At 40.3% G+C, this 23,925-nt stretch overlaps 1 protein-coding gene across 1 annotated transcript in view; it reads left to right on the top strand.

Annotated features, from left to right (window-relative positions):
- Nucleotides 1–383: 383 nt before the first annotated feature.
- Nucleotides 384–23,925, top strand: part of ptgfrnb (prostaglandin F2 receptor inhibitor b) — a 67,051-nt gene continuing 43,509 nt past the window's right edge. Inside the window, exons 1-5 of the mRNA XM_041978921.1 lie at nucleotides 384–746; nucleotides 4,419–4,531; nucleotides 4,851–5,109; nucleotides 13,270–13,677; nucleotides 17,536–17,961. Of these exons, the coding sequence (XP_041834855.1) occupies nucleotides 701–746; nucleotides 4,419–4,531; nucleotides 4,851–5,109; nucleotides 13,270–13,677; nucleotides 17,536–17,961 (1,252 nt within the window). The 5' untranslated portion in view covers nucleotides 384–700. The remainder of the gene's footprint in view (nucleotides 747–4,418; nucleotides 4,532–4,850; nucleotides 5,110–13,269; nucleotides 13,678–17,535; nucleotides 17,962–23,925) is intronic.

Here is a 23,925-nt window from a genome sequence, read left to right as displayed (position 1 = left end):
ATAAAAAGGTTACTGTCTACTGCAGTACACATACTTTTTCTAGTTGTGACATGCTGCAATAGTTTTGGCTCTAAACAAGTTTGTAAGCTTTTGTTGCTCTTGTTTGATTCTTAACCTCCAAGAAATGTATCCTAAAGCTGAGGAATGCTTATTCAGACCTTGTGAAGGAGGAATCCATCACATCATCATTGGATAATATGGCACATGTAATGAAGACTAATGTCTGCAGCAGACAACTTGTGGCACAGCAGGGGGATGACATGGGAATCTCTCCCTCTGCCTCCACCTGGGACCTCCCTGTTTCCTCCACTCCTCCTCCAGACCGTCACCTAATTTCCGGCCTCTCTCTCTCTCTCACTCTCTCTCTCTCGTGCTCGTCAATCAGCCTCTCCCCCAGTCATTAAACGTCTTCAAGTCGTTCCCGCACACACGGTCCTCATTGAAAGCGGTTCCGTCATGCGGACCATGTAAACGCTCCCACCGGGACCTCGTTTCGTTGGATTAGGAATTGCGGTGTGCATCCGTTTGGCTTTGCGGCTCCGCCCGGTGTGTGGTGCGGGCTGACTGCTCACATCGGAGAGTTTTATTGGATTGTCCCGCAGCAGCGGCGGGAGAGGACTGGTCTTACCCCCAATGCTGGACAAAAGGACCAAGGGAAATTAACGAAAAGGGATACGTGTGGAGCAAGAGAAGAGTAAACATGGATATCAATCTTTTCACCTTCGCCTTTGGTCTTTTAATACTCGGTAAGAGACGCGCATTTTTGCTTGTCGCCTGATTGCTAATTAACTCAAATAGATGGCATTCTCGTGGATCAAGATTTCAATGTGGAACCCTGTTAGGAAAGCTTATAATTTAAGGTTTCTTTGATAATAAACACACGGACATGCTGTGTTCGTGTTCGGTTAAAACATTTTCGGTATCGTTAACATCTACTTGCCATTTCGGCATATTTTAATTCACAAAGCCGGGTTTTGTTTTAATGCATTTTAAACTTTTCCCACCCTGTACAGATTTGAAAGGAAGAAGTTCGCGATAGCAGGAGCGGGCAGATAAAACAAGTTAGTTTAGTTTTAAGTGTATCACAGGTTTTTGAAGCTGCACGACACTAAGCCGACTTGAAGATTAAATCCAAAACACTGTAAATAAGTTGACAAATAATGTGCTAGTCGGTTATATGTAATGACGAAGTAAAAAAATACGAATACATAGCTTTTTAATGGAACTTTGTACGTTAACCAGTCCCAGTGAGGGCGAAAGGTTCCCAGTTCCCCGTTAAATGGACTGTCTGTGTAGAAACTGATGAAGGAACAGACTCATGTGAAACTATTTTTCCTTCACTGTCATTGTCATTTACCATCTTTATGAATAAATTCAGGTTCATTCATTAAATGCTAGAAAAGTGTGATTTTTGCTTGATTTAACCTTAAGTCAAATGATTAAACCAGTTAAATTACTCTGTTACATTGGCTGAACGTTACTGCCTGTTTCTGCCTGGTAAAACGGCTAATTTAAAAGGAAAATTGTCACAGTTTTATTCTTCCAGTTTAAAGTTACATTTCCAAACTCCCTTTTAACAAAACAACATATTTGTATTCTTTCTTCCTTGTCTCATGCAGTCAACTATGAGTCATAAATCATTGTTATAGCTCAGTGTTTTTGGACTTTCTTTTCATTCTCAGTCCTGTTAAACCTCTTATTAGCCTGGAGGACAGCCCTTCCCTTAAGACCAATTCAGCCAATATGGGGTGACAAGGCCCAATTAGCTGCCTGTAAGTCAAACTAGCCTGACCATCAATGATTTACAGTCTCATTTGCTTATATTCACCCAGACTTTTACCATCAGACTGGTTTGAGGCCAGTCGTTAAACCAGTTTTCCCCACAGGGACAAACCAGAGCTTGTTCACTGCCCTACCTGAGCACCGAACTTGCCATATGTTTATGATCACAGCAGTGAGTGCCATAGGAGTTCTCACATGAGTCCGAGAGGGACTTGGCTTAAATTAGTGCTGTGCAAGATGATCAAATATCACCAGCACTCATGCGGTGTGTATTTCCGCAGACGTGTGTGTATGTAATGCTGCGAAAGGGAAAGTAGCCGTCCTTTCACTGTGTTTAATAGTCCTGCTCCATATTAAACTAAGGTCACATAACATGCACTGTTCAGGTCAGACTGAATATAATTTTAATCTGCTCTGAGGCCTGAGATGGTCTTTAACCTGTGATTGCCTATTTATTGCACACACACATTCAGACTCGCAAGAGGTAGAACCCTGATTAGACTTTTCATTTGATTTCACTTCCATGTTTTTAGTTCTCTTTTCATTAACAACGAAACTATATATTAGTGGAACCAAAAAGTCATGCATTTTTTGCATCCAACAAATAAAAAAAAAATAAACAAATATTTTCTGCTGGTACCACCATCATACCGACTGTTGTTCTGCCATCTATCAGTTCAGATGACAAGGTGTTTGCTCTCCTTGTTTGGACTAATATGAGCTAATTTTTAACCTGTAAACCTGCACAGTCCTTGTGTTAGAACAGCTGAGGGACTAAAAGCTAGATTTAGTTTTTGTGCTTCATTATGTGGATGGTTAAATATTATGTCCCAACTTATGTTTATTTTATGACCTTCGACTCAGACCAATGGGGCTGCTTACGGTGAGGTTCACTGAATAGCAGCACAGTTCTTTAAGGAAAAGTTGTTTAAAAAAAAAAAAAAAAGTGGATTGACTTGGCAGAACTTGGTGATTGAAATTTAAGAAAGAAACTGAATATCAGTAATTGTAGACATGGTTTAGTTAAAAATAATCAAACCTAATGTGTAGTATGTGCTTAAAGCCAAATGAAAACCACTTTAATTAATGATTTAATTGATCAAGATAACTGTTAATCCAGGCCAACATGGCAAAAATGTTCTTCAAAACATCTAGAAAACAAATCTCACTATTTCTCAAGTTGAAGGCCAACGAAATTTACTTGAATGTGTCTCACAAAAGCAAAGAGGAAGATGCGATTCAAGTCACAGCCCTTATTTTTCCCAGACATATCCAATCGTGCAGCTGTTTTGACAAAGATGCCCCATTTCCCCAGATATGTTTTCAGATTTCGCAGTTGAACATCACACCTTGTTGCTGGCTGTAAACTAAACAAACAGTCAGCCTGGAAACTGAGACTGAAGAACATAGATCTCAGCAGTGCTTAATTTTAGTAGGAAGAGGCCCCATCACCCCTTATCCTACATATGCATACAGATAGAGGTAGTCTACATCAGTATTACTTTGTTTTAAAATGCTAAGGATAGGTTTTATAAATGTGAAGTTGTGATAATTTGACTATTTTTTCATAATTTCTTATAATGTCTTAATGAATAACTTGATCAAAATACCACTGAGAGACAGCACAACACTTCTAATTTAAACCATAAATTTGCATCTCTTTTCATAGTGAGCAACTTTACTCTTCTTCTTTCTTCCATAGGCTTGAAATCTTTTCTACAGCTATTGGCCATGCAAATGTAAATGTGATCACAAATGATACTAGATGAAGCTTGAAACCTGTCATACCCTATGATATATTCTTAGTGTGAGAGCTCACGCAAGCACACACAGTAAACTGAGCTCAGACTACCACACACCAAACTGAAAGAAAAGCAGAAAACCTTGCGCAAGTTGTTTGGTTGCTGAGCTGCTTCAAAGTGGATTTGCTTTATTTGATTTCCTTTGTTTTATCATTTTGATGTATTGAATCAGTTTAACCAGTTTTGCCATACCCACCAAATGTTTCATGATTCAGTTTACTCACTGTGTGAACAAACCGTAGCCAGTCTGTTTCCTTACACACCAGCATGACCAACATTCAGTATCTTTGGATTTAATTGTATGGAGCCTGAAAGAGATGGTAAACTGGAGTGTATAGCAGATTTGTGTCTTGTTAGAAGGCAGAAAAAGAACCCATACTCGGTATGCTCACACACATGAAACCAAACAAGCTGCCAAACACAAAAGTAAACTACAGTTCATGGGTTTTGCACATCATCCTCATTATTAGTATCATCAAACTTCCCCTCAAGTTGCAACAAGCCCTCCACCTGTATCTTACTTTCTGTTATGCTTGTTAGAACATGGCCGACAGTGTTGGTCTCCGTTTAAAAAAGAAAAAAATCATCTGTCAGCCTCTAATTTGCAAAACTTCATGAGTCATGTAGCAGGCTGCTAAAGTGCTCGCTTTGTTTACTTGTCACCATGCTTGCAGTTCATCCTTAGTAAATATGTCTAAATATGGCAAATAGTTTTTGTAAATTGTATTTTATGGTTCTTAAGCTACTGCTGAGCATGCACATTGATTTGTGTGCGTTGTCAGGATCAGAGGGGCTTTTGTTTTGTTTTTAATCCCTTTTTCTCTGTTCATTTAGGTGAGTGTTCGGCCCGGGTGGTGAGAGTGTCTCCTGGTCCGTTGATCAGAGTAGAGAGTCAACCAGTCTCCATAAAATGTGATGTTCGAGACTACGGAGGACCTCGTGAGCAGGTACATGACCTGTGATTTTCTGTTTTTGTTCGTTAGGGTGGATGTTTTTCTCAACAGTAGATTACTCACACAGGATTAGTTGCTGCTTTTCTTGGAGATTATTTTCATGAAAAAGCCTGTTTAGCCAAAAATGGTACATCCATTGAAGAGGTTGAATATAAAACTTTGCCATTAGTATATAGCTGTAGAATATTATAGTAATTTACATTTGGTGGTTGTAAAAGAACAAAGACCAGATTCATCCTCTGAAGACCATGAATGCAACACAAAGTGAATAGAAAACTGGTTGGAGCAGTCATCCTCCCACTCTGTCCTGCAGGATTTTGAGTGGGAGATGTCCAGGGAGATGAATGGGCCAAAGATAAAAATAATCTCCACCTTCGATGCCAGTTATTCAGACTCTACGCTCAGCAAGCGCATCGCGTCTGGCGACATCTCGGTGGTGCGGCTCAAAGACAACGAGGCGGAGCTGAAAATCGCGGAGGTGAAGTCTCAGGACGCTGGTTTCTACTGGTGTCACACGCCGAGCACCGACTTGGTCATCAGCGGCAACTATGTGGCTCAGGTCCAACTCACTGGTATGAAATAATGTTTATGTGACATTTTTTAGGTTTTAGGTCCAGTCACTGAAACACTATGACCTACTGTAGCTTTGTTTTACTGTGTGTGAGCATGGCAGCCTTTGTTGGTTCATTTAACAGCTATCCTCATGACTTACTAATGCTCTGCTGATCATGTATATATCCTCCTACACACACACACACACACACATCCCTGCTGGTTTTAGACAATTACTGGCTCATCATTTGGCTTTCACACAGACATACAACACACCTCAACACATTCGTGGATGGGAGCAGATGTCAGGTGGGAGTACTTGGCCTGATTCAAATGAGGGCTAGGGATATGGAGATTTGGATATAATATAACTCCTCTTGTATGGGAGACATGTTGAATCACAGACATTGAAGCATTTGAAGCAGCAGAATGATTTATCTTACAGAAAGTTGGTTATGCTTTGCCTGAAAAGCTGTGATTTATGCACAATGTCCAAATGTTGGATGTCAAACTTTCAGATAATGAGGGAAGCATGTCTAAAATTATCTCCATGAATTAAATTGGTGTTTCCAGGCTGCAAATATCTTCCACTTCTGCAAGCGTTATGTTATATTTTCTACATATACGACCATTGACAGAGCAAATACAGAAAAAAAATATTACTCACAAAGTTTAGTTTGCTTTGAGAAGTTTCTAAGTAAGCCTGCCAATTAGAAGAAAGTGTGCTTTCAAGGCAAGGGGGAGTGTCTATGTTATTTAAACTGTAATCATGTGAAGCATTTTAATAGAGCCTGAAAATAAAAGAAATATCCATCTATTTCCTACCACTTATCCAAGGTTGGGTTGCAGGGGCAACAGCTTGAGCAGGGAAGCCCAGACTTCCCTCTCCTTGGCACTTTTTCCTGCTAGTCCAGTGGGATCCAGAGGCTATTCCAGGCCAGCTGAGAAATGTAGTTCTGAGTCTTCTTTGGGGCTCATGGGACCTGCCTGGAGTACATCACCAGGGAGGCAGCCTAAGCAGATCCCAGAGCCACCTCATCTCGCTCCTCTTGATGCAGCAGCTCTACTCTGAGCCCCTCCCGAATGACTGAGCTTCCTACTTTCTCTGAGGGAGAGTCCAGACACTTAATTTTGCCCACCTGTATCCATGATCTTGATCTTTTAGTCACTTACCACAGCTGATAACCTGACCATGGGTGAGGGTAGGAACATAGATCAACCCGTAAACCTTTTTCAGCACGACAGACCGATGCAGAGCCCACATCACTGATCCACCTGCTGCTCCATCCTTCACTCATGAACAAGACTCCGAGATACTTGAACCCCTCCACCTGGGGCAGGATCTCATTCCTGACCCGGAGAGGACACTCCACCCTTTTCCAGTTGATAGGAGAAACACAAAAAGAGGAATTGACATAAAGAAGTTGCTTTTTGAGATGGTTTATTTATTTTTTATACATATTTTCTGATACTATAGGAAGTAGAAGTCAAAAACAGTTGAAATTATAGACATCATAGCCTGCTCGAGCTTGATGGAGAAAATAATCTTTTAACATATTACACAAGATTAACCTTACATTGTTTAAATCTCAGAACACTTGAGCACAGTAGCAGGGAGGAAGTATTAAAATAAAGAACTACTTTCCAAAAATGCTTCTGATTTTAAAGTATTCTAACTGACTGGACAAGTTTTGCAAGTCAAACATAAATCTGAATGGAGATATGATTGTACCCTGTGTGGTCCGTCAGATCAGATATACTTCTTCCTCTTCTGCTCTTACAGTATGTTGAAGTGCTTTGTGTCCACACAACCGCATTTCCTCCTTATAACAAAATGTTTCTAATATAGTAAATCTAATGTAGTTTAGTTATCATGACTGGGCATTATCTTACAGAAAACTTAAAATATGAGGTACTTGTAGTATAAATTCATTAAAAGTCTTTTTCTTGTGATGTTGAAATGCAAACACACTTGCAAATGAGTGTATGAATGCGTCTTTCAGCAGAAAGATTGACGTCCGATAGGAAAACCAGCAGGCTACACAAGTTTCCCAAATTTCCCTGAGGACTCTCCAAAGGGATTAATAAAGTATTTCTATTCTATTCTAAGTAGTAACTTACAAATGGATTTCAGTGATGTCACATTCAAAGATAATTGAGATAAGATTGTTAAATGTACAGTCAATAAACATCCCATAAAATGGATAACTGTCTTTCAACATATTTAAACATATTCTGTGACAACAAAGCACAGCTGGTTCTGATTGGTTGGCTCCATTGGCCTGAGCTATGTACACCGGCTTCCTCCCACAGTCCAAAATCATGCTTGTTTGGTTTCCCTAAGGGCACATTCACACCAGGATAGTGTTGGGGGCTCTTCGATTGGGTGGGAAATTCAGAAAAATTTCACACTTTGGTTTGGTTTCACCCTGCACTTGACTCTAGTGGACCAAACCACCTAAACAGGGTCACACAGTTACATCAACGGATCGCTGGGGTAATGTCCCTCAACACAACCAATAACACAAGAAAGAAGAAGAAAATCGGGTTCATGGATTGGCCAGGACCAAAAATGGCTTGTTCAGTGCAAGTAAATAATGAAGTAATCTCTCTTTTTACTTTGGTGTTTAAACCTATTATGGTTTTCACCAGAATCTGTCCAGTATGAGCAGCAGGAGAGTCGGTGACACGTCCTACGCAACCTCCTCTTGTTGATTCACGGCACCAGGGTTCGTTTGCAAGTGATCTGAACTGAGACCTCCGAATTTCAAACGGACCAGAGTTCACTTCTTTGGTTCGCGCCAGGGTGTGAATGCATGTTCACTCTGCTTTAAACGAACCGTCTGTGGAAGTGGACCAGGGTTTGTTTAAGGGAGATCAGTCTCCCCTCAATTCTCCTCTGGAGGGAGTGAGAGCGTTTGTAGTTATTTTTTGTGTTGGCCCTGCGATGGAGTGCTACCTGTCCAGGGTATACCCTGCTTCTGGCCTAGAAGTAGCAGGGTCCTTGCATTGGAATAAGTGGGTGTTGATAATGGATGGAAAGATACAAATACTCTGGAAAGCACCTTATTGGCCATAAGAGGGCAAAAAAAAAATTATTGGAGTTTTCAAGGCAAATGATATACAGTCTGGTTAAAATGTTTGTATTTAACTTTATTTGCTGGTTGCTGCTGTGTTAACTCATCCACTTTCCAAAAACACATGAACCACCTTCCTCATATGTCTGGCAGTTCTAATAGGTTTTTTCTAGAGTATTAAACTATACCTCCTAACATAAAGTCTGTATACATGTTTCTAGTTACTCAGATCGTTTTCAAAGTTTCCCGTGTTCACTTTGTTTTTGCTATTTTCTGACCAGGAAATATATATTCAGCATTTTCCTTTGATTTTTAATTGGATTTTCTTTTATACAGTTTTGTAGTTGTTAAACAAACATTTTGCTTTGAACTTGGATTTTAACCTATGACCTCTAAAACCATTTAGCCCATTATCAGGGGGCAGGGTTTCAGCTGAGGCTGAGGAAGATTTAAAGCTGAGAAACTCACAAATTTAAGAGAAGAAGTGACAGTGATGTCAGACAGCAGGTTAGTTGGCTCCATAATGCATCATCATGTTCAGCTGCTCTCTGCTTCCCAGCCTGGCTCCCCAGACACCTTGTTAAATTTAGACCTGAATTAACTAGGCAGTACTGTTTATATGCGAGAGAGATTGTGGTGTACTTGTAGAGCATATGTATTAGCAAGTGCAGCATTTTTCAGGATATGTATGAGAAAATGTCTGCAGCGGAGACGTCATTAAGGGTGGATGAGTTAGATTTTTAACAGTCGAGGCTTGTACACCACATTTATTAGACTGATGTTACGCATACACGCTTCCTCCACTGAGGTTGTTTTTGTTATGTAAGAAACAAGTAAAGGATAGGTTGCTGAGGGGTGGGAAACTACAGACTAATTGATATAAGAAGAGTGGGTTATTTGTACTGCCTTTGTGGATCAGTGTAAAAAAAACTGTGGTCATACCCATGTTCAGAATTAATTTTCAATGTAGAAATACCTTAAGGATTCAAATTAAGCCCCTTTCTCTTGTGTATTTAATGCTTTAATAAAATTCTTTGAGAGTTGGTTGCAAAGACTTGCCGAGGTTATGTTTTACATTTTAAAGCAAGATGGGAACTGTAGAACTGATTCCTCTTACTCTGAAAAGACACATGACAATGTCAGGGCATCTCTACACACTGACTTGGCGTAAGAAGCCTTTACTTTCCCCAATTTTGTCCTACTTATGAGCCTCAGCCAGAAATTTGATATTTTTTCATCCTCCTCCTCCAGCTCCTCCAGGGCCTTCTTCAGTTTTAGGCTCCTGACCTCAAAGTGAGGTTCCAAGGATTTGGTTAGTGGTTGGATTCCCTTAAGCTTTTTCCCTGCCAAATTTAACACAACTGCTCACACATTTTGCTGAAGCTGTAGGCTCACATTGGTCAAATGTTATTACACAGCACAAGAGTTGATGTTTTGGATTCCATGGCAGTCCATGCGAATACTGTCAAGACAGTAAAACCTGCTAAAATAGTGTTTATTCTCTTGTATTATCATTAGCAGTTATCATTATTTATTTATTGGAAAGTTGTACTTTTAATAATTAAAGAATCTTGACCCCATGACCATTTTACAACAAGATTCTTTAGGTAACCAGGCCAGAAGAGGGATGCTAGCTACATTTCTCCTTTGAAATAGTCTACATGAAGACATGTTTGTCATTATCAAGTGCATTTACAATATAAAGATGAGCTGAGCTGTTTTCTCATCTCTTTAAACGCATACAAAGCAGTCTGTCTGCAGGGATGTAAATGTGGCGTCATTGTAACTCCCATAATTCATGGCTACGTACTTTTTATTCCGAGCCATCTGCCACTTCTTGGATTCATTAGAAACATGACTAGAATTGGCTCCCACAATGGACAAATGAATCTCCAATGAAAAGCTGCTTTTGACTTTAAATGCTAGGATCAATACACTATAATATGATTTAATGTTTCAGACTTGCCTTTAAACAGATTAATTTTTTTATTAAAGGTTCCATATTATACCTTGTTTTTTTTAACAATTTTATATGGGTGTCAGAGGTCCAACAACATTGTTTTCAAAGTGTATTACCCCAAATTCAACCTTGGTCCTTAATGTCAGTCATTCCAAAAGTAGCTCTTGTGAACTGTAATGAGAACAGGCTGTTTCTGTGTCTGAACCTTTAAATGTTCATGAGTGGTGCCTGTCTCGCCCCTCTCTGGGAGAGGATCCGGCTTTCACTGGTGCCCGCTCTGTGATTTTACAGGGTAGGCTCAACTAGCCGGGGGCTGGGTCAATGGCAGTATCCACTACCGGGGGAGTAGTTATTTCCCTTTTGTGAGGTCACAAAGGGCAAGATCTCAGATTTACCTGTTTGAGCACATATTTGCCACATGCACAGGCTAAGTCAATTCTTCACTAGTGGGCAGTGGTGAGTTCGATCTGAAATCAGTCTCAGACACCGGTTAGCGGCTGTAATGCATCGCTATAAAGTTGTGTCCAACTGCCCAACACGTCCTAAACGTGGATCGCTAAGCTCTGTGAAAACGGACTAGACCACACGCGCAACTGACGGACGAAACTGTCTTATGTTTATCCGTCTTATGTGTCGAGTCTAAACGGACCTTTAGGATCCTGCAGTGGGATTTTCTGGAACATCTGACTTGAGAAGAATGGGAGAAACATTCTTGAGAAGCCCAAAAAGACAAAGATCTTTTAACCAAACTGTAGAGAGTAGGTAGGGATGTACATGACTACGCAGTTATTTAGAACGACACACATAGTTGACTACCGCTTTTAAGATGCAACGGATTTTTTTTTGGGGCAAGAGGAGAGTTATGTTTCTCTATTCAGAGAGGTGGAGCTAATGTTTACAGTGTTATGAGAATTGCATGTCTGAAAGTAAGCGAGCATAAATTAATGGCGTCATTACTAATCAGATAACTGATTTTATTGACTTGGTTAGTCAACTTCAAAAGTCACTTAAAACTCCTATCCCTAACCACTAGTGGCGATAGTCACTCAGTCAGACTTTATTTATAAAGAACTTTTCATATATGCTTCTTTAGAAGAACCCTCCAGTTTGCGAAAATGGGCTTGTTTCTAATGCCATCCCTCCAGTCAATCATGGTAATGACAGCATCATGCTGAGGCAGGGACTGGGAGAGTAATCGGAACAGATTAAAAGATAAAAGAATGAAAATGAAGAGCAATCCTGAATAAAAATGAAGAGCAATCCCGAGTAAAAACAAGATCCAGAGAAAAGATTTACATTTTACCAAGACTGCTTTAGGTTTTGGAAAATGCTGTCCAGTAGATGATCGTTTTAGAGTCCTGAAATGGGCTTTTCTGGAACACCTAATCCATAAAGAACAGGATAAACATTCATGAGTAGCCATGAAAAAGGAAATGATGCTTTAAACAAACACTAGGTGAAGTTTCTGAGTGCTTTTACTGATTTCTTAGAAATAAAACTAAAATATCTCATCATTATCAGAAAAACAATTTCTCTCTGGCAATTTGGGAGAGTAGTGTGAAAACTGATAAGAAAGAAATCCCTTTGAGTTTATTAGGGCACATCCAAGCTCCCACTCCTGTTTTTATGACATTTTGAGCATAAGATCAGAATCAAGCAGAGCCTGTGTTGCAGACATTCAAACCCCACTCTTAGATTGCTGCTGAACATTGTTATTAACCCCCTGTGGCTTCACTGCTTCCATGCAACTCCTCAAAGCATCTGTCTTTTTTTCCACTTTGCATGAAGTAAAAACATATTTATTGCTTTTTGTTTACATTTCTTTTTCCATGGCTGCATTTGAAAGCAGTCCCATTCCCAACAGGACATCCAAAAGTCATGAGTTCCTAGATTTCTAAAAAAAAAAAAAGAGCAACCAGCGGTCTTTTTTTAATATATATAAAGAGAAGAAAGAAAGCAGTCTGTGGTCGCTTTGTTTGGAAAAAAACAAAAAAACAAAACCTGCTTGTACACTTGAATGCGACGTTAAGATGCATTTTTAGAACAAAAGCAGCTCGGGATGAAAGAGCAGAGGTAAAGCTGTTGTCTGAGAGTGAATAAGAGTTTGCTGGGTTACCTAACCACTCCCCTGGGTGTGTTTCGTGCTCACACACTACACATGCAATCACAAATTTACACCTTTATATGGAGCTGTTTGCTCATTCACTTCTGGTTTCACCCGTGGCCTTGACAAGAGTTCTGGCTTACGTCAGAACCTCAAAAGTTACCCCCACCTTACCCAAACTGTGAGCTCAGCCTTAATATGACAGGTTAATCACCTGGAGGCAACTTAAGTGTGAAGTGATCCTCATTCATTGATTGTGTCAACCCACCCAGTTAATACGTATGTCCTAACGGCTGACTGTTGAGTCATTAACCTTTCAGTTTTAACTTGGTGCTGCCTTTTGAAGTATTTACTTAACAAATGAGCCAGAGAGGAATGTTTGATAACGGCTAGTAGCCTAGCATGAAAAAACAGAAGGCAGGTGTTGAATCCAGGCTGCACAGGGAAAAGTCCTTACCTAGAACTTGTTGGGGGATTTATTTAATTTCTTCTGTGCATTTTTCTCACTAAAAGGAAGAAAACAGGGCAGCATATATTTGGGAAAATGTTTAAAACCTGAAGGAGATGGTGCCAAAATGGCTATTTTGGAGTCTTCTGAACTATCTGTACTAAAACCTTTTAATTTAGTCCTGTTTAACTTTATCAGTTTGCTTCTGCAGAGATAATGTCCACATATACGGTGATATTATAGAGGTTTAGAATTACAGGTGCATCATTCCAAAGGGATATGAAAGCCTGAAACTTTTCTCATTTTTGTTCGGGTTATCGGCGGAAAGCTGCGCTTCTCAGCTTTCAGAATTCGTTGGAATTACGTCAATATTGTAAATAGTCTGTGTTATGGTATTTAAAGAAATGTGTATTTGACACAAGGGTTGTAAAGGGTTAAAAGGATTATAGTTCTACATTTAAAAAGAGCTCAGCGCTCTGTAGGGGTGTGAAACTCAAAAGATGGCTGCACAAGTATTCAGTGTGTCTTTTCTCTGTTTATATTTTTAAGATTGTTACAGTATGACTAATGTAGTGTCTGTTTTCTTGCCAGTTATCCCAAACACGCTCAAGGTCTCGCCCAAGGCGCTGCCTCCTGTGGTCCCGGAGGGAAGTGATATCACGCTGTCCTGCAACGTCACCCGGGAACTCACCCACCCCACCTACCTGTCTGTCACCTGGTCGGTGAAGAAGGGCGCAACATCGGAGCAAATTTTGACATTTGGTCCTCAGGGAGAGGTGGTTACTGGCACAAAGTTCGCCCGTCGTTATGCAGACGGCGGCATCCGATTGGTACCCGGCACGAATGGACTCTTTGAACTTGTGATTTCTAGAGTGATGACGTCAGATGAAGGGATTTATGAATGCAACGGAACAGAATGGACGCATGAAACTGGAGGGAAGTGGGTAAAAATCGTGGAGAGTACAAAAGAGTTGGGAACTGTTGCTGTCACACCTACAGGTAAGATGAGCCGCCCACCAGAAGCATAACTATGTCAGCTTAGAGTAAGCACCACTTCTTTTGTCCAAATTAATAAACCAGTGGCAGTGTCTTGCTTCAACAAACATTAAATAGATTGCCATGAAATTCATCAGACATTTATGATCCTCTTAGGATGAATCGTTTTAAATTTGCTGATCCTCGTTTGTTTACATCATAGCCATCCATTCCTATTAGTCTCCATTGTACTTTATGCAGTGTGCTAATTGGTAGCATGCTAGCACATCAAACTAAAATGATGGCCAGGGGAAACATTGTATTTAGGGAACATCTGTTTGGATTGTAGCTGTGTGCCTGTTGGCATTCTCATATTATCATTTAGATTAAGGCAGCTCTAACAGAGCTGTTAGCATGGCTGCAGATTTCTTTTTAAACAAGCTGCCTTCAGCTCTTTAGCTCATGTTCTTGGATTTTTCTTAGGCTGAATACAATAATGCACAATTAAAGGCACAAAAAACGTTCAGGGACTTGAATTTGGAAAAGACATCAAGGCAGTTAAAACTGTACACGTCTTCATCTTCAAACTGCCCACTTACATCAGCCTTCAGCCTTAAGATTTAGGACTTTCACCCCACTAATGCTCATTGATCCACATTTCTACTAAACCATATAATTATACATTTAGTGACTTAATTTGCTGAACACTTGAGCACATGGCGGTTAATTAAAACCATGTTTACACTGTGGCTTCAGCACAAATAGTAGCATGTGAGATTTGGTGGTTTTTATTAGAAGTCACCAGTTTGGTTTGAATAACAAGAAAATGGTTAGAAAGGTGAGCTCAGCAGCCATCTGTAGCCTCTTCCTCATCTCTGCTTGGCGCCCAAGGTGCTTATTCTAAATGTTGGCAGTGGAGCTGCGTTGTGCTAATTGTAGGCAACAGATTATGAAAATGAGTTAGGATATTTGGTGCATGATGCATCTGTTAAGTGCATGACCATAAGCTTGCCTTTTTAAGACCCAAACCATTCAGACCTAAGGGTATGCTTTTAATGAAGCCCTTTGAAAATTTCTGTAAAACTTCAAGCTAATTGACTGCAATGAAGATTTGAACCGTTGGTTTCCTGAGCTAGACTTCTTTTTATTAATTAGCATTATATACAGTATAATTATTGTAGCCTGGTGATAAATGGATCAATTTCTAAATGTCTGGGCCTTGATGCTTAATGCTTTGTTGCATTGCCTAAGCTCCATGTGTCATTTACTTAAACGTAGAATATCTTTTAGCTCTGTTACCCAAAAAAGATCAAAGCTGGTTGGTATCCAGCCTTCAAAAGAGCCTTTTAAATAACCTACAGAATGTGTCACATGCGCTATCGTGATCCTATCTTCAAATCTGATCTTACTGTTGATTTGTGGTGAGAGGTAACCATGTGTTTGTGTGGGTTTCTATGCTAATGTGTTGGATTTGCAGTGACATTGAAAGAAAATGAAGAGTGGGAAAAGATAAGGACGTGGGAGAGTTCTTATTCTGTTGTGTGGTTGCCTTTGTTTTAAAGGCATCCTCTCCTCTTAAGTCTTTTTTTCTTCTCTTCAGCCTTGCGCTCTCCCAGGGGGTTCATGACCCTCACTGCCTGTCTTTCTGTCTTATTTTATCCATAGAGAGGCCTCTGTACGCACACACACATACTCTCTCCCTCATTCATTGTGGTTGCTCTGGTCACCATATCTTATATCTTTCTGGGCTACCATACCCTCTTAAGTGCTTCAGAGCACCCAGTGGTTTGTAATGAAACCAAAGATGAGCAACGCACACAGACACCGGTCTCAATCTCACATCCATTGTGTCTCAGTCACTTCATATTGACTTACTGACTTGAGTAAAGAGGATGAAAAAAGTCAAACAGAGTTGGCTTTGTCTCTTTTGTCCTTGTCCAGACACCATACAGACTCTTCTCTGTATTACTGCTGTTTATGTTGTTACTGGAGACCATATTAAAACCCCTGATTCAAATGCTAGTTTGAAGATGTAAAGGAAAGATTGACATTTTTAATTTGCTGGTCTTTTCTGTTTTGGGGAGCGGGGAGTGGTTGAGGATCTTTGCTAGTAGACTGCCTTGGGAAAGTAAAGACCCACCTGTCATTCCTCAGTTTTTGTTCAGTATGTCGGCATGTGTTAAATCAGAATCTGTAAGTGTTGGCATTGTGCTAGCCAGTCAACTAGCGTAACACTGCTGCTTAGAAACTTAGAACAGGATCTAATGTTTACTTCTGTTGTCTATTTTGTTGTTTTAATTATCCTTCATCTATCTTATATAATTTTCCATAATGATAGCCATCCTGGCCCAGATGCAGCTTAGCAATCTCAAACCATGATACTACCACCACCTCATTATACAGCCTGGATAAGGCATTGGTCCTTAACATTTTGAGCCAGTGCCCTCCTATCCATGTCCACCACCACCTCCCCACTAGTACAATGTTGGCTCATTGTCTTCATTGTTTTAAACCGCTTTTTCAAAAGAGCCCGTAAACGGGGCTGCATGAGATGCACTACAGATGATCTATTCACACCCTAAGAGACACTAATCCTACCGTGTAGTCTGCCAAAATGACTTGGATAACCTTTGCTAAAAGCCTATACCGAGTACTGTCATGCAAACAAGACTAAATTAAACCCACAAAAACTTCAAAGAATCATTAAGTGTGTCTAACTGTTTTGTGGTCAGAAGTTACAGCTGGACAAAATCACTGCTTAAGCCTACTCCTTTTTCACTGGATTGGTTTGAAATGAATTACAAAGATCCTGGTTGTTTACATAAAGACGAAAGGGTATTTAGGAGCGAGTGTGGCCTCTTATAATATACTACCTTTGGGTCCAGTACTTTCTGGATTGTCATTGGGTGCATTCACACAAGGATAGTCAGGGAAATTCTGTTCAGTTAGGTGGTAATTTTCAGAAAATTTCTGCACCTCGATTTGTTTAGTTTGCTGTCACACTGCACTTTACTCAAGCAGACCAACTAGGGGGAGGTATTTCTTGTAATGACCGTTGACTATGAAGAAAGAAGAAGAAAATATGGCTCACTGATTGGCCAGGGCTGAAAAAGGCTTGATCACGTCAACAAGAAATTTCTTTAATTCTTGGGGTTTCTGTTTTCATTTTGGCAATTAAACCTAATGCAGTTTGCACCTCCCAGTATGTCCTGTATGAACAGCAGGAGAGGCGGTGAGATATCTGACATGTTGCAAGACACCTAGGTTTCAAGCAGACCAGAGTTTGCTTCTTGGTCTGCACCAGAGTCCGAATGCCCGTTCACACTGCTCCAAATGCACCGGAGTATCCATGGAAGCGAACCAGGGTTTGCTTAAAGCAAACCAAACAGTGCCAGTGTGAATGCATCCTGGTGAAAGTCATTTCTCTTGACTGAATTGTTGATAGAGATGTTGTTCCTAAAATCAACCAACGGATTTGTGGTGCCCTCCAAGAACGCCTCAACGTCTTTGAAAAACATTGCTCCCAGCGGCAATCAGTGATGCCGTGGAGGAAGGCTAGGATAAGGTTATGCTGAAATGCAAAGCTTTCACTCATCCAAACATGACACATTTTTCATGTAGTGCATTAAACTCCAACTCAACAGGCTTCTGGTTTGTATGAGCCTCTCTCTTCTTGCAGTCCTTCCATGTCGTCCTATTGTTTTTCTAAAAGCACAATGTGACTTAAGTATTTCTAATGTTTTAGAAGGTTTCTTAATTGTTCACTGAGTGTTAATAAGCTTCTTAATCGGTCATATTTGTGTGTTAAAGCATTCAGTTTGTTTACCTTTTATCTGTTGAAATGGCTTATTTTCTGACTGATACCATCTCTGTCCTCTCAAGGCCATTCTCTCAGTGTGAAGGCCTCATCCTCCTCTCCCTTCTCCACCTCTCTGCTCCACTCCCCTGGCGACACTCTGGCCCTGCTCTGCTTCGTTGCCGCTGACAACCTGCCTGCTCTGACCCTGGAAGTGGCCTGGCTGGCCGACGGCCGTGAAATCATCACTATGGATCGCAGCGGGGTGGTGATCTCAAATGCATCCTCAACCGGAGCACAGGAAAAGCGAGGTGAGGCGAGCTTGGAGAGAACTGGCGCCGGGGAGTACAGGCTGGGAGTGCGAGGGGTGAGCGGCCAAGACGGAGGGCTTTACACCTGCCGAATTCGAGCCTTCATTGAGAAAGGCGGGCGCAGCACGGGAGGAGGAGGGAGGTGGCACATGGCAGCTGAAAAGACGTCCAGCCCGGTGACCGTGAAGATCTCTGAGATCAGTGAGTGTAACTAGAGCTTGTTACAGTTCCTGTTTATCTCCATATTTGTTAAATCACACTGTTGGCATGGGGTGCTTGCTGGGCTTTTGCAGAAATGATCATTTTTCCTACTTTTAAAAAGAAAAGCACCATTAGTCATCCTCACACTATCACAAATCATTGTAAAGGTGAGAAGTCTAATAATCTTACATTAGTGGTTTCTGTTTTGAGAAAGCATAGCAGGGGGCATTTTAAAGCAAAGAGTAAAGTAACTAAAGGAATATTTACATGTGGTAAATGTGTGACTTCTTAATATGTGGATGTGTAATAATGCTGCAGTGCTACAAGTGACTCTGGAGTCTCAAGGGGAAACTAATCCTCCAGTCAGCCTGTCGACTCCCGCTGCGAGTACGATTGATTAGTCATGCCTGTCCTGCTCTCTGCTACCTCTGGGTATGTTGTCGATGTGTACGGGTGTGTGCGTGCCTGATGCTCTGATCCTGCCTTGAAGAGCAGCGATGTCAAACACAGTCGACGCAGCAATCAATTACTGGCATAGTGGGTGGTCCCTCTGTCTGTGGAGGCTCCTTTCACTGTTTTTACCCCCATTTTTCTAGACCATGTTGTATTTTTCTGATTGAGGTGAATCTGCAGTAGCTTATTGGAAGGCTGTATGTTAATGCTATTTGTGGTGGAATTTCTTTATACCCTCATTATTGCTAATGAACAGAATGGGATGTGCAGTCAAGCAATAATTTTCAGTGTTAGTTTTTAATAGACTCTTTTAGCCTGTAATTTAGGTTGATACTTTGTTTTTTGTTTTTTTTGCTGGCAAATTAAAAAACATATGAAAACCAACAGTAATGCCCACTAACGGTATTATCAAGCCAAATGATCATTTACCTAACTTATCCGTGCTGTAGCCTTCCTATCAGAGTATTTTTACAAATGCCTCCCAACGACCTAATTGAAGGGTTAGATGGGTTAGTAAGTTTCAATAAATAGGCGTTTTACCAATGTGTAGCTTTATCTGTGAGGGCTATGCACTGTTGACTCTTTGGAAGGCTGAACACAAGTCTGTCTTTGTTTATTAAAGGGGAAGATGAATACTGGGAGCACATTCTTTGGTCGGATTACACAAAGATGGAACAGTTTGGCTCAGATTGTGGTTTGTTGAGTTGCATGTTGGGCTGACCAAGTGCAGAACTACCACATCAGATTTATGGTTCTGGCAGGGATGCGTGGAGGTGGAAGCGTGTTATGAAGCTGCGTGGAAGGATCTAGATTGATCTGCAAACCTGCCAAATGTGGGTTAAAATAAGTTTATACTGTGTACAATTAAAACAAAAAATATTGATTCCACTTTTAGAAACTACAGATCACTGTCTCATAGCAATTTATCTGTTATATTGGCTCTTGAGGGTCAAATTACAGATTTAGCTCCACTATTTAAAACAGTAATACCAAGAAAGGTCTTTAGGTGGCTAAAGTACTCCATCTGTATGCAATAATCCTAAACAGTAAGTGTAGTTAATGTACGACAATAGTAATTCTTTTATCTCAAAACAATGAATGCAAATACAACGTTAAAATGTCTGTTTCCTAATAGCCTGTCATGTGTCAGTGAGGTACTTTGTTCCTAACCCGAAAAGAGTACATTAAGAGAATGTTATTGTTGTTGAATGTCAAAAAACTAATTTAAAGAAACATATATGATTAAATTAATTCAGTTGCATTCGTAATCTGACGTATTTTCCCCCAACATGAATTTGTTTAGTGGAAATTCTGAGTGGCTGGTAACTTAAAGAATCTACCAGCCACATTAGCTGGTGATTTAAAAATAAAAATCTATTGTAGAGCCCTGCTGCATGAATGGTAAAGGAGTTGGTGATGATGCAAAAACAAGCAAGCAAAATGACTCTGTATTCAAAAGCTTGATGGATGTTTCTTTTTTTTTTTTCCTTTTTAATTAAACAGATTTCTTCAGCATTGTCCTCCCTCCCTCATTTGAGTGATTATAGAAAGAAACCCTATATTTGAAATACGTATTGAAATTGATCAAACGACTTCAGCTGGATTCATGACAAACTCCCAAATTTACTTATCTTAATGAATTTATGAATTAATAAATGCTTGTTACATAATCTGTTGTTTTAGTTCAGCTACTGTGCTACATTCAATGTTGGGGGAATTCTCGACTGGCTAAGAATTTGCTTTGACATCAAGAGCTCAAGCATTCGTTTTATTTCAAGAAAGTGGCATTTAGTCCTTTTGTCCCCATTTTTTTCTTCTTTCAGGGGTAGGCCCATGGTATGGAGAGAATAAAAGACCTTTTTAATGATATTTCTGGAGTCCATTTTGCTTTGAAGCTTCTTGGCTGCAGTATTGTCGGCACTGATCAAAACACCTCATGTATCCCCTCCATGGATTTAGAGGAAGTGGGTGCCAGATAATACTCCCATCAAAAAAAATCTAATACATTATATTTAATGGATGTTCAGCTAACATGTCATCAACCCACAAAGCTTTGCACATTTTAATAGATTTGGCACACAAGGTTCATGCTGTTGCTTTTGCTGGTAAAACCCTGCTGAGCTCCCCCCCTCTTTCTTTGTCTTTCTTTTTTTTTGTTAATTTGTGTTGCTCTGTACTTGTTATACTGGGTCTGTATATTATAGTCGGGGCTCAAATTACACAGGAGCTTTTGGTGGAGCCTTGTTTTCAGGCCTGCATTGCAACTTTGCAAGTCACAGGTACAGTCATATGTATTAATAGCAATTACATCCACTCCAAGTGCACTTCTTGTGTGCAGTTTGTTGCAGAAAAAATGGAATTTGATAAAGGTGATTTTAGGTACTTTTTAATTCCCAACATGGGAGTTCTTGAGGTCGTAACCACTGAAAACACTTGCTTTTTTATAGTCTTTCTGTAAATGTAATTTATTTATTTATTCTTACTTATTTGTGTTTCTAAATGTGTTATTGTATAACTGTTGTACTTTGTTGTATTGTAGCAGTTGCTTAACCCTCCTGTTAACCTTGGGGTCAATTTGACCCCGTTCAGTGTTTATCATTCAAAACCTAATAGTTTTGTTTTTTGCTTCATATTTCATGACTTTTTTTTAATTTAATGGGCACAATTGATTAAGCGTCAAATTATCATGATTATATTTCTTTAGTCTGCTGAACACATTGCATGCATTGGTGTTTCTCTGAGGGTCAGTTTGACCCCAAGCTGTTTAAGGTGTGTATGACCTGACATCCCCACACCTGCAGCTGCAGAGATGATACTTAAAATGGGGGAGTGGACACAGTATACTCATGAGAATGTTTCCACACCATGGACGCAAATGTGTGTGTGTGTGTGTGTGTGTGTGTGTGTGTGTGACATACTACTCACACCTGCTGAAGTAGAAATGACATTTTCTATGCTGTGGATGGTGGGGTACTCTGCAAGGACATGGGTAGTTCATGCATATAAGGGGGGAGCAAACATATTAATTTGCACAGCAGCCCTCTATGGAACCTTTTTGTTGATGGTTATTTATTTATTTTATGAAATTGTGTTTTATTGCACATATTTAATGTACAGCACTTTGTGATTTTTATCTGTGACAAGTGCTTTGTAAATAAGATCTCTTTACTTACTTAAACAAACATTAGAAACCTTATAGAAAATAAATATAACCTGAAAGTGGACTATTTTTAGAGCTCCCCCTTAGCGTCTCAGGTGAGTGTTTTCCAGGGGAGCCAAGCTCCCCTTACCCTGTAATTTAAACCCTGATTGTAGTTAATTTTGCCTTCATCTGTCAAACTACAGATCCTACTTTGACAAATGACTCTGACTTCATATCTTTTTTTTTTTTTTTTTACTAACAGAAAATCTCCTATTTGACAGACGTGTTGCATTTCCTGTAGAAGCTACATAAAATAAGATTTATACAGTATATCAAACAACAAGAGCACTTAAAACATCTCTAAACCATAGAAACCTAGTTAGACGCTACAAAAGAATGAAGTTTAGCAGCTTAGTTGTAGGTAGGTAGGAGATTGTAGCATGTTGCCCTCAGGGAGACTGTACTTCCCACCAGTCAGATTGCAAAAACAGCCAAAGGCTTCTCTCAGACTCACTGCCCAGATCTAATGTCTGTAGTACAAATAAAGAAAATGTTTCATTTTGAGGTGTGGTCACACTGGGTGGTTCCAGGCACTGACAAAGAGCAGTTTTTGCATGTTTGCATCACCTGAAATCTTTACAGTTTGTTATATTTTGCAGTATTATTATTTTCTTCCATTTAACCCAAACAGACCCATAATACATTGCTTTACATGAGAAATGTCAGTAGCTGACTGATCCAGCCATTAAACATAAGCATTTAACTTTTATCAGAAGCAGTCGGTCTCTGCGGAGAGTGCAGTGTATGTGCTGGCTTTACCGCAGCCCTGCGTTAGTATGTCAGCAAGAGCCTTCAGTTAAAATAACAGCCATCTCTTATCTATACCAAGAAGACTCCTCGAGCCTCAAGGATCCGTGCTCTACTTAGAAATATCAACCAGGCTTTCAGGGTGCAATCACCATCCAAGTCAGTTAACGTAAGGGCACAGCTGAAATATCAAAAGGCGTCTTTTTTGCTGCGTTTGCATGGTTACATGCGTGTACAACATGCACATGCTATGTGCATACATGCATTTTTCTTCTGGGTGTGTGAGTATGAAACTAGGTTTTTCTTTTGAGTAAATGCCACATGCACATCCAGGCTTGCAAAACCGCCTTGTGTCCCTGATACTGAGGTATGAGGATATTCTTTGGTAGAACTCCATTTTGGCCTGAGGGTGCACATTCCTTCACACTGCGACTGCTGGAACACACAAGTGAGAGCGCAGTTTCTAATTGCCCATACAGTAGCTCATATATTTTGTCCCTATTGCTCTGAAACATGAGCATTAACTGTGTTTGTGTCTCTGCGTGTTGACCAGTCACTTCCTGTTCTACTGATCTGCAGCCTTGAGTAATCCTCTTCTTTCCACAGTGCTTTGCTAAAGGCATAGCCTTCCAGAAAACACAGAGTTGGATAACTTGTTTTGGAGGTCCTCATGGCTGGAACACACACATGCACTCAAAGAGGGAATGATTCCTCTCAGCCATGGCTACCATTCTCCTCCTTATGTGCATGTTGTGTCAGCTGTGGTTATTGTCAGGAAACACTTCACTCAAAAAGGCCTTCTTGTTTTTCATGCAGACTATTGAATCTAATACGTGTGTCAATATACACAGCTTGTCTTTGCAAGTGTTTATTTTTCTGAGGATGATTTAACATCTGAAGAGCAGCACAAGTGTGCACACACAGCTGCAGCATGTGCAGCAAGTCAAAGGTCAACCAGGAAGTAAACCTATTTAGGACACTGTTTTAAATCAGCATGGGGAGTAATGTTAGTCACTTTCAGTTAAATAAATTCAAAGATCTTATATATTTGATAGTAAAAGGGTTGCATTGGATATATTGGATAATAAAAGGATTTCTTCTCCTTGCACTGACTATAAAAGTCAGACTTTTGACTAAAACTGTGGCAAACCACTGTTTTTTCTCCAGCTGTCTGTGTTGGTGTCGCGGTGTTCAAAAGAGACAGGTGGCTGCTTGTTTCCAGTTTGCTTTCAGTCAGCTGGTTGGGAAAAGGTATTTGATCACAGGCTCTGTTAGAGGAGCAGTCCACTGCACTTTGGGTTGTTTTTTATCTCCATCTGCTGCTATTGCTGAAGGAGGTCTCAGAAAATAAGAAAATTTGATCTTTGTGACTAAAGCCACCACACAATGAGCACTTCAGTGTTGTGGGGGGGAGCCTCTGGGGTGTTCAGCTGCTCCTTCACACTAAGAGGAGTCAGTAGAGGTGATTTGCCCTCTGCGTGAGGTCACAGCCCCTCTCCATCGATGTGTTAGCATGCATAACTGACAAGACATGCAGACAGCCTAAGGGAGTGGTCCCCCCC

The sequence above is a fragment of the Melanotaenia boesemani genome, chromosome 24 (assembly GCF_017639745.1).
Source record: "Melanotaenia boesemani isolate fMelBoe1 chromosome 24, fMelBoe1.pri, whole genome shotgun sequence".
In the NCBI taxonomy this organism is placed as follows: domain Eukaryota; kingdom Metazoa; phylum Chordata; class Actinopteri; order Atheriniformes; family Melanotaeniidae; genus Melanotaenia; species Melanotaenia boesemani.
The sequence above is the reverse complement of the archived record's forward strand: the minus strand, read 5'-3'. Positions and strand labels throughout refer to the sequence as shown.